Source organism: Tasmannia lanceolata, unplaced genomic scaffold (assembly GCF_043159265.1).
Source record: "Tasmannia lanceolata isolate RefF3 unplaced genomic scaffold, GAP_Taslan_0.1 ptg000007l, whole genome shotgun sequence".
Classification (NCBI taxonomy): Eukaryota; Viridiplantae; Streptophyta; class Magnoliopsida; order Canellales; family Winteraceae; genus Tasmannia; species Tasmannia lanceolata.
This window is the reverse complement of record NW_027518684.1, coordinates 9,437,377-9,448,841: the sequence shown is the minus strand read 5'-3', so window position 1 is coordinate 9,448,841 and position 11,465 is coordinate 9,437,377. Positions and strand designations below refer to the sequence as shown.

Sequence of the window (11,465 nt, the reverse complement as noted above, 5' to 3'; positions counted from 1 at the left end):
AAAATTACAACCAAAAAAATACCCACAAGTCCTAAGAAAAAAAGGAGAATCACTACAAAATCAAAAGAAAGATACTATCTATCATGCTCTTTCTTTTAAACATCACTCTCTCTTATCACCTCCTTTCAATTTGAAGCAAGAAGAAAGTCTATAATGGGAAGAAGAACACACAGCTGGCTAAATTACTTGTTCTGTGTTGGATTTGGTACACTTGATGGCGACTCCCTTAAGCTCGCTTCCACGGCCTTTTTGGGTTCTTTCATTTCTGAATCCTGAGTCTTGAGGTGTGCAGGAATTGAAACCGCGTGTAGTAGTAATCTCCTTGGGTGGTTTCTTTCTCTTAGGCTGACTCTTTCATGGGGAAGAGATGATAGAGAACACATGAGAAAGTGAATGAAAATCAATGCAGAGAGAGCAACTAAAGCTCTGGAACTGGTTTTCATAGTGCTTGGGTGAAAATAAATGGATGGAGATGGTTAAGAGATGGAGGAGTTGTTCATTTATATGAGATTTTCAAATCAGAAACTGAAAGGTTATCACGACTTAATTTCCCCTTTTTCTAATATGATGGAACTTGGAAGCAGCAGATCATGTGAGCTTCATTTAATTAGTCTATTTCTCTGACCACCTTGCAATCCTGTGGTACTAGATTACAGGACTAATGTGACCAGGCACGTGATATGAAATTTGCCACCTTATTCATTTCTTCTTTACTGTTTTTTAATCTCTAGTACCTCTAAATTTAGCTGGGCCAGTCATCTTTCCACTGCATTACAGTCACCAATCACCCTCTAGCTATATGCTTTGCTTCCAGCAAAATATCATAATGATCTTAAAAAAGTCATCTCTCAATTCCAAGAACATAATAAAAATTTCATCTTATCATGTGCCTAGCAATATCACATACATCCAGTGTTGAAAGTAGCATGCTTCTCCGCATCTACCACCTTTTTTTTCCATCTAAATTTGGACAGGTTCTGCTAAATCACCTCCATTGGATTCCCATTTGACTGGTGAAATGTGAGTTTTCCAAAGGAGGCCTCTTGTTTTTTCCAAGATTCAAAGATTGGTTGGAATACAGAACATGGATTTCATCAGCTTGAAGGTTTTTTTTATAAGAAACCCACCTGTTCAAACCCATCAGCCATCTCTACAAAGGTTTTTTCATGGTAATAAGATTTAAACCACATGGTGATTGCAGGTTCTTTATTTGTTTAGCCTTAGTTTATTTGCTTCTGTACAATTGATTAGCAAGGCACTAATGAGAAATCAGAATTAAACACAAATCACAATTGCCTTTACATCTGTCATCATAAGAGAATCCTCGGCTGTGTCTTTTTTTTTGAATTAAGATATATTTGCCAGATAAAAGACCTGTAACGGCTTTGACACTTTGTTTCATTTTTTTTCTTGGCTATCAATCCATGATGGATTCATTAGTTACTTGAGTTGTACTTGTGTACTGTTGGGCTACTGGTACTGATAAGAATACAAAACTTGCAGATCTGTCCAGCCTGAAAAAATGCTATAGTAAATAGATAATGTGGATTACTACTTAAAAAAATATTAGGAATGAGAAATTTAGGACACGAGCCACGAAGACCAAGATGGTCAAGATTCAAAGAAAATAAAGAGAACACAGAAAAAACAGAAATAGAAGGGATACATCCACTAGATCCGGGAGGCCCTAAACATGATCTATCAACTCCAGAGTGAGCCAACTGGTCTGCATCGCTATTGGCAGATCTCCATCGCATTATCAAATGTTCAAGAGTCTTTCAACCATCTAATCACAGTAAGGGAGTCTCCTTCTACTTTTTTTTGAATGGCAAACCTCCTTTGACAATTAGAGCCAAAGAATACGCCTATTACTATTGGCTACTTCTAAGAGAATACATACACATCCCTATATTTCCATGTTAAATACCAAACTTGTTCCCTTTACTGTCTTTGGAATTCCCAGATTGAAGTACTAAACATGCTATTATTGTATCTGATACTCTACTTATAGATATTTGAGCAACACTTACTCAATAATGTTTTGTCCAACTGTTTTACAATAAAATTTAGATAAGTTTGCTTAGAATTTAAAAACAAATAATTAAAAAGGAAGAAACTAAATTACATTTACAATTAGAAACCTGACAGCCCCTCCATCAATGCACACAATCATGACTGAATCTCACTCACATCTCTTATTTTGTGTCAACAAAATTGACACATTTTCTTTCCACGAAAGTGTACTGAAACCAAAAGATCTCGCAAAACACCCAACCAGCTGCTCATGAATCACTTCATCACTTGGAAGTTCCACCTCTGTCTCTATTCTCAAAGATGTCACTCCTTTATCAGCAATCCCACATGGGACAATGTGCCTAAAATAGTTCAGATCTGGATCGATGTTAAAAGCCAATCCATGAGAAGTGATGCCGGATGAAATTCGAACACCAATGGCACCAATCTTTTTGTCTCTGACCCACACCCCTGTCTCACCCGATTCTCCAGCTTGGGCTTGCACTCCATATAGCGATGCCAATTCAATCATGGTCTGCTCGAGATTCTCAACATACTTTCGGGCACCTAGACCAATCTCCCTAAGAGATATTATGGGATATAGAATAGCTTGATGTGGACCATGAAATGTTATGTCTCCCCCTCTTTCTGTGTAGTAAAGCTCAGCTCCCATGGTTTGAAGGTCGGCCTCGGGCACAAGCAAATTGTGATGTGTTCGCCTTTTTCCGAGCGTATATGTGGGTGGATGTTGTAAGGACAAGAGGGTGTCTGGAATTTTACCTATTTTTCTATCAGAGACGAGACTCTCCTGAAGCTTTAGTGCATCTAAGTAGTTGACAGTTCCCATCTTCCAGATTTCAATGCTCCTCTGTAGTCTCATTCCTGGAAAATCGCAACATGTTTAAGCGTCTAGTTTTTTGTTCTATATCCAACATGCACATGAGAGTAGGATACTTCGTTGATTTTTATCAATCAAAACAAGTTCAATTATTTTCTACTATTTGTTGCATATCAAATCTTTTAAATGAAGAGATATGAAAAATGACTTTAAACTTCAACTTACAATTTTCTCCATGAATTTCTATGACCCCCTCCATCACACTTATGTGGCCAGTTGGACTCTACTTTGCTTCCATGTGAAACCCCAACCCTCAGCAAGATATTTTTCGTATGATAGGAAACAGAATTCAACTAGGGCAAGTCAATGATTGACACGATCAAATTTTCATTACCTTGGGTGAGTCAAAGGAAGGGGCAGACCGAAAAAAACTCGGGTAGAAACAGTGAGGAAAGACATGATGGCTAGGAACATAACAGAGAACATGACCTTGGATAGGAGAGAATGGAAGAAAATGATCCATGTAGACGAACCCAACTAGTGTCCTTAGTCAATCTGAGCTGGGTAGACTCTTTCACCTTCTTCATGAAAATTTTCTAAAGGATTCATTAGCCGACCCCAACTAATTTGGGACAAAGGCTTAGTTGAGTTGAGTTAGGTGAGTCAAAGAAGTTCTAATTGACTTGGTAGGCCAAAACCCAAACTCCGACAAGAAGTTGGTCAAGGTAAAAGGGAGCTGACTTGGGCAAGTCGACGACTGGCAAAGGAGTTTCTAAACAGTGGTTTTGACAGCTCCAACCGAAACCAATCCAACCCACTTGCACCCTTGGATTTTAGTTGTCTCCATCAATCGAGAAGGACAAAAGAAAAACAGATAACTAGATTGTAGGTAGCATACGTGACTAGATACTCTCTTTAATTCTAGATTTATATTTGGTCTTTTCATTTGTTCTTTTCTAGGAAATGAAGGACGACAAGACTGGTCAATAACAGGGCATCATGATAGAGGATGCAAAAAAGAAAAGAAAAAGGGCGGCCCAGTGCATGAGGCTCCCACCATTGCAGGGTCTGGGGGTCTGGGAGGGTTAGATGTACGCAGCCTTACCCCTGCTTTGCAGAGAGGCTGATTCTGTGACTCGAACCACAATGGAGCAACCTCACCGTTGCGCCAAGGCTCGCTTTCATGATAGAGCATGCAATGAGATAATATTTCTCGTTAAAAGAAAAATAAAAAATGGGATCGAAACCTCAATATACACAAGTATCTGGTGAAAAGAAAGAATCGAGTAACTTTCCAACCTTACAATGATAAAAATGAAATGAGTGATATGATGAAGAGATCCAGTTTTACTCGGTCATAATTAAGAGGGAAGAAACAACAATGGCTTGGCAATCTGAGAGAAGACATGAAAAGGAATGGGAGTTATTAGTAGGTCCTTCTCTAATATACCACAAAAATACAGTATATTTTGAGGAGTTGTGGCTGTGGAGGCTATAAACCAGCTACATATAATGATCAATACATCGAGGCATTGCCGAGTCTATTGCATGCTAGATAAATAAGTTTTAGCTGGTAAAAGGGTACAGATCAGGAAGAGTGTTTATAGAGGAAGTAGATTGCTTGACATTTGAGTTCAAGGATTCCTAGCATTTTGGAAGCAAAATGGTGTGCGTCCTATAACAGGTCATTGCACATATTTATGTCAAAATGAAGATATCCTCAGGGGTGACCAAGAAACATCATGCCTCAAGTTAACTGTAGTAATCTATTTTCACCTGTAACATAATTGCATTTAAGCTGAGATTTATATGGATTTTGATTATAAAAAAGACACCACCAAACAAATAAGGAAAATGATATGGAGACCGAGAGTGCCACCGAGCAGGGCACCTACAATGAGAATGCGCCATGTGTACAAAACAAAAAATTCTCTTTTTGTTGATTTTCCTAGATTTAAGGGATTGCTCACGGCACTAGTGAGGATGTGGCAATAATCAATTTGTTGGATCCCCTTTTCGGTGGTAATCTCGGTTTCCCTACATTACTCAACAAATAATAGCTGATGGCTAATTGTGTTGTTTTCCACAAAACATAAGAATAAAAAGCAAAAATCTGATTGTAGAAAAGCACACACAGAACATTGTTGTGCATATTAAGGATATAAACAACATCAAGAAAGAAGATCAGGAGTAAAAAATAAATAAAAAATACAAAAAATTAAGCCATAACTCATCAAGTTCAACAAAAATTAGCATGCGCAATCCGTCATTGTATTCCTAGTTTCAACCAACCTATTTGCAGAAAAAGTGATAATTACAGAAAAGTTGAAAGAAAAAAAAAGTTTTTCAAAAGAATCATAGTGAAAACCAGCAAATGAGTTTAATTATCCATCATCTAATTACCAAAGTTTAAATTCAGACTAACTTCATAAGTTTAAAAATTACCCAGATATCTAAATTGGCCAAGAAGCTACCCTAACATCCAATTAAGGAATAAAAGAAATTTCAAAATGAAAATTAAAAACACGAGTTATCACGAAAGAACGAGAAACCCAATTACAGAAACATCAAAACGATGAACAATTGGTTATCTAATCATTAAAAAAAGAGTTACATGCCTGGATGGATGCAAAATCAACACAACCAGAACCTCTTCTTCGTTTGAAAAAAAAAAAAAGGATTTTTGAATATATGGATTTTGTTTCCGCCAAAGGATAGGGAGCTTCACCTAAGCACAGAAGAGATTAAACTAGGTTTATCTTTATGTCCCAATAACTCTTTTCATCAAATTGCCCATGGAGTCTGGGAGATTTTGTGGCAGAGTGCGTAGGACAATTTCGTCATTACAGAGAACATAGTAGTTATTTACTTATGGGTAATGATAAAATCGCTTTTTCACTTGATTTGACGTCAAGATTAGACGTCAAAAAGTGTTAAAGTCTGCCTCAATACAAGTTACAAGGGGTGCGAATTATCTTACAAGGGGAGCGAATTTCTCGTCACCATTTACTTATTTATTATTTTGCTGTGTTTTGGTTACCTTTCGCTCTAAATCCGCGGTTGAAGGGGCTCGAAAACTGGGAAAAAAAAAGAAAAGGAAAAGAAAAAGGAAAATCCTTCGTTTAAAGTGAGAAATTCATGAGTTCAGTTCGTCTACTCTTTCCTCTCTAAGAAAATCAGCTTATAATGATTATTTCTATTTTTATCTTAATACCTCCCTTTCTTTTCATTGCCAACGTTTCTAATATTTGAAGAACCATAAATCTTTCTAGACACATGTAATACTTTTTATTTATTTATTTATTTTTCTATACTCATGTAATACTTGTTTGTGATTTGCAATTGCATGGCTCTGCTTTCGATGAGAAAAAAGAGAGTACGAAGTATATATGTGTTTGTGTGTGTTGGAGAGAAAGAGAGTTGGTTATTCACAGAACACCACGTGCATCTTGAATTTATTTATGGATTTGTGATTATAGAACAAAAAACTAGACTCTTAAACCTAGATTTTCCAGGAATGAGACTACAGAGGAGCATCGAAATCTGGAAGATGGGAACTGTCAACTACTTTTTTTTTTTATTATTAGTAATCGGGGTTAGGCAGACCCCAAAACCAGATAACAGGAAGGCGACGAAATTACAGTCTAAAGTAGAGAGTTCCTTCATCATCCTCTTTAACATAGTCAATGAGAGGATGAGGAAGGGACAACCCCAGCAAACAGGAACCCTTTAAAGGGCAGTCAGCTTTTGAAAGGAAATCTGCTGGACGGTTTGTTTCTCTCCAAATGTGGGACACCCTCCATGATTCAAATCTAGAGAGGGTATTTTGAAGATGAGCTAGAGCTTGCCTCCTTCTCCACGGACAAGGGAATATGCCTTTGATAACATTTACCGCCAAGAGTGAGTCGGATTCAATCCAAAGATGCTTGATGTCGAAGGAGGAGGAGGCCAATGAGACACCATGAAAGATGGCCTCAAGCTCCAATTCCTGGATTGCCATTAAATCCAAATCCTTTGAGAATAAGGCTAGAACAGAGCTTTCTGAGTTACGAAGAAGTCCACCAATGGAGGCTAAGGAATTCGCCAAAGAAGCATCACAGTTGAGTTTGATACACCATGGCGGTGGACGCTCCCACCTACAGCTCCTGGCGGGCTTTTTAGTGTTGAACAGGGGAAGATCAAAATCCTTCGAGAAGGCCAAATCTCTGCAACTATTATGGCTATCAAGCCCAAGGAAAATGCACCTGCTTCTGATGATATGCTGGATATTATTGAGAATCACTTGCTTATGCATGCTGGAACTGTCAACTACTTAGATGCACTAAAGCTTCAGGAGAGGCTCGTCTCTGATAGAAAAATAGGTAAAATTCCAGACACCCTCTTGTCCTTACAACATCCACCCACATATACACTCGGAAAAAGGAGAACACATCACAATTTGCTTGTGCCCGAGGCCGACCTTCAAACCATGGGAGCTGAGCTTCACTACACAGAAAGAGGGGGAGACATAACATTTCATGGTCCACATCAAGCTATTCTATATCCCATAATATCTCTTAGGGAGATTGGTCTAGGTGCCCGAAAGTATGTTGAGAATCTCGAGCAGACAATGATTGAATTGGCATCGCTATATGGAGTGCAAGCCCAAGCTGGAGAATCAGGTGAGACAGGGGTGTGGGTCAGAGACAAAAAGATTGGTGCGATTGGTGTTCGAATTTCATCCGGCATCACTTCTCATGGATTGGCTTTTAACAATGATCCAGATCTGAACTATTTTAGGCACATTGTCCCATGTGGGATTGCTGATAAAGGAGTGACATCTTTGAGAATAGTGACAGAGGTGGAACTTCCAGGTGATGAAGTGATTCATGAGCAGTTGGTTGGGTGTTTTGCGAGATCTTTTGGTTTCAGTACACTTTCGTGGAAAGAAAATGTGTCAATTTTGTTGACACAAAATAAGAGATGTGAGTGAGATGCAGTCATGATTGTGTGCATTGGTGGAGGGGCGGTCAGGTTTCTACTTGTAAATGTAATTTGGTTTCTTCTTTTTTTTAATTATTATTTTTTAAATTCTAAACAAACTTAGTTAAAATTTATTGTAAAACAGTTGGACAAAACATTATTGAGTAAGTGTTGCTCAAATATCTATAACTAAGTAGACAGTCATCGATAAAGCAAATAGGTTACTCTCATGCCAACTTTGTTGGAAGATGACAACATTAATCATGCTTCTGCATGCTTTCTTACCATGAAATGATGTGAATTTTCCTGGTACAAGCATGGAGTCGCAACATTTTTAATCACCCATTCAGTTTACTTTTCAAAAAAAATATATCTATAAGTAGAGTATCAGATACAATAATAACTTGTTCACTACTTCAATCTGGGAATTCCAAAGACAGTAAAGGGAACAAGTTTGGTATTTAACATGGAAATATAGGGATGTATATGTATTCTCTTATAAGTAGGCAATAGTAATAGGCGCATTCTTTGGCTCTAATTGTCGAAGGAGGTTTGCCATTCAAAAAAAAGTCGAAGGAGACTCGCTTAATGTGATTAGATGGTTGAAAGACTCTTGAACATTTGATAATGCGATGGAGATCTGCCAATAGCGATGCGGACCAGTTGGCTCACTCTGGAGTTGATAGATCATGTTTAGGGCCTCCCGGATCTAGTGGATGTATCCCTTCTATTTCTGTTTTTTCTGTGTTCTCTTTATTTTCTTTGTATCTTGACCATCTTGGTCTTCGTGGCTCGTGTCCTAAATTTCTCATTCCTATTTTTTTTAAAAATAGTAATCCACATTATCTATTTACTATAGCATTTTTTCAGGCTGGACAGATCTGCAAGTTTTGTATTCTTATCAGTACCAGTAGCCCAACAGTACACAAGTACAACTCAAGTAACTAATGAACCCATCATGGATTGATAGCCAAGAAAAAAAATGAAACAAAGTGTCAAAGCCGTTACAGGTCTTTTATCTGGCAAATATATCTTAATTCAAAAAAAAGACACAGCCGAGGATTCTCTTATGATGACAGATGTAAAGGCAATTGTGATTTGTGTTTAATTCTGATTTCTCATTAGTGCTTTGCTAATCAATTGTACAGAAGCAAATAAACTAAGGCTAAACAAATAAAGAACCTGCAATCACCATGTGGTTTAAATCTTATTACCATGAAAAAACCTTTGTAGAGATGGCTGATGGGTTTGAACAGGTGGGTTTCTTATAAAAAAAACCTTCAAGCTGATGAAATCCATGTTCTGTATTCCAACCAATCTTTGAATCTTGGAAAAGCAAGAGGCCTCCTTTGGAAAACTCATATTTCACCAGTCAAATGGGAATTCAATGGATGTGATTTAGCAGAACCTGTCCAAATTTAGATGGAAAAAAAGGTGGTAGATGCGCAGAAGCATGCTACTTTCTACACTGGATGTATGTGATATTGCTAGGCACATGATAAGATGAAATTTTTATTATGTTCTTGGAATTGAGAGATGACTTTTTTAAGATCATTATGATATTTTGCTGGAAGCAAAGCATATAGCTAGAGGGTGATTGGTGACTGTAATGCAGTGGAAAGATGACTGGCCCAGCTAAATTTAGAGGTACTAGAGATTAAAAAACAGTAAAGAAGAAATGAATAAGGTGGCAAATTTCATATCACGTGCCTGGTCACATTAGTCCTGTAATCTAGTACCACAGGATTGCAAGGTGGTCAGAGAAATAGACTAATTAAATGAAGCTCACATGATCTGCTGCTTCCAAGTTCCATCATATTAGAAAAAGGGGAAATTAAGTCGTGATAACCTTTCAGTTTCTGATTTGAAAATCTCATATAAATGAACAACTCCTCCATCTCTTAACCATCTCCATCCATTTATTTTCACCCAAGCACTATGAAAACCAGTTCCAGAGCTTTAGTTGCTCTCTCTGCATTGATTTTCATTCACTTTCTCATGTGTTCTCTATCATCTCTTCCCCATGAAAGAGTCAGCCTAAGAGAAAGAAACCACCCAAGGAGATTACTACTACACGCGGTTTCAATTCCTGCACACCTCAAGACTCAGGATTCAGAAATGAAAGAACCCAAAAAGGCCGTGGAAGCGAGCTTAAGGGAGTCGCCATCAAGTGTACCAAATCCAACACAGAACAAGTAATTTAGCCAGCTGTGTGTTCTTCTTCCCATTATAGACTTTCTTCTTGCTTCAAATTGAAAGGAGGTGATAAGAGAGAGTGATGTTTAAAAGAAAGAGCATGATAGATAGTATCTTTCTTTTGATTTTGTAGTGATTCTCCTTTTTTTCTTAGACTTGTGGGTTTTTTTTGGTTGTAATTTTTAGTTTCAGTTTTTGTAATTGAGGGTAGGAAATGAGAGAGGTGTTCCCAATCAATGAAGGAAGATATACACTTCCAAAACAAACAGGGCCTTAAAATGTTGGTCATAGAATATGCTTACTTTCTACTTTTATTTTTTGGCTTATATGCATCCCAAGTTGCATTGAGTAGATTAAGATTTGTGATATAAAATTCCAAAAACTTGATGAATGTGAACCAAACAGAAGAAAAAGAAAATTCAGAAATGAAAAACCCATAAAAAATTCACAGGAAAATATTATTTTCCAAAATTTTCTTTTTCCTAGATCCAGACATCCTTAACACGAGGGATTCTGATCTAGTACACGTGGCCATGTGTGGGTCCAGCGTGGCTGAATCATAGCCCATTTCTAATAGTTACTGGATGATCCTGACCATCCGATTAGAAGACTTTCGACAAGTAGAAAGATAAGGTAAAGTGGTCACATTCAAGGGGTAAAAAAAGTCCTGAGATCAGACCGTTAGAATCTTCACGTGAGAACGATTAGATAGTCACTCTCCGGGTCAATGCTAACTGTCAATGATGATCCTAGCCCTTGATCTATTAGATCTCACCCGTGATTTTCCTACTTTGAAAAAAAATTGCACACCAACCAGACTGCAGCCGATATTATTTTCCATGGAAGATTTACCTTCGTTTTTTTTGTTTTTCATTATTTTTCCCTAGATCAAATCACCCTCGTAGTTCAGCAAAATTGGTTGCCAACTTGGTATTTTTTTCCACAAATAAAACGACCAAGGTGTAAGCCCATATAGCGCAGTATTTTTTCAAAAGTACTGAACGACTTACACCATTGGATGATCCAAACTATCCATTTTATGCACCACAACGTAAATAGGTTGTGCCCAAAAAATCAATTCGATATGATGATCCTACCCTTATGATCTATAGAGGAACTGCAGGCCTCTATAGAACGGAGGGCAGAGTGTACGGTTTTCACTATTGGGAGAAATTATATGATGCCCGACGGTCAAGTCCCCTGAACTCTTGATATTTGATCCAACAGCAGCCTCCTTTTTTGATTAAATATCAAAGGTGGTACCGTTTTGACGGTACTTGACAGTCGGGCACCATAAAAAAAACTCCACTGGTGGATGATCCAAACCCTCCATTTGATGGGCCACAACAAAAATAAGTTATGCCCAAAAAATCATTTTAAGAGGACAATCCTAGCCCTATGATCCACAGGGGAATTGCATATTATAGAAAGCTTTGTAGATAGGAGGCTTGGTATA

The 11,465-nt window shown here is 37.7% G+C and overlaps 1 protein-coding gene and 1 pseudogene across 5 annotated transcripts; one reads left to right on the top strand and one right to left on the bottom strand.

Annotated features, from left to right (window-relative positions):
* Positions 1–1,984: 1,984 nt before the first annotated feature.
* Positions 1,985–5,629, bottom strand: LOC143881783 (octanoyltransferase LIP2, mitochondrial pseudogene; annotated as a pseudogene). Of its 2 annotated transcripts, XR_013252021.1 has the most exons (3): positions 5,470–5,590; positions 3,077–4,627; positions 1,985–2,895 (listed from the first exon to the last, which is right to left on the bottom strand). The product of XR_013252021.1 is annotated as an octanoyltransferase LIP2, mitochondrial pseudogene, transcript variant X2 (transcript). The 2 variants fall into 2 exon arrangements; XR_013252020.1 differs by lacking the exon at positions 3,077–4,627 and having other exon boundaries at positions 5,470–5,629.
* Positions 5,630–5,897: 268 nt separating this feature from the next.
* Positions 5,898–7,927, top strand: LOC143880936 (octanoyltransferase LIP2, mitochondrial-like). 3 transcript variants are annotated; one of them, XM_077383916.1, is made up of 3 exons: positions 5,898–5,978; positions 6,367–6,421; positions 7,166–7,927. In XM_077383916.1, exons 2-3 carry the CDS (start codon positions 6,369–6,371, stop codon positions 7,821–7,823), a joined length of 711 nt encoding a protein of 236 aa, XP_077240031.1. In that variant the 5' UTR covers positions 5,898–5,978; positions 6,367–6,368; the 3' UTR covers positions 7,824–7,927. The 3 variants fall into 3 exon arrangements, with proteins under 3 accessions (XP_077240031.1, XP_077240028.1, XP_077240030.1); XM_077383915.1 differs by having other exon boundaries at positions 5,921–5,993; XM_077383913.1 differs by having other exon boundaries at positions 5,916–6,421.
* Positions 7,928–11,465: the final 3,538 nt, after the last annotated feature.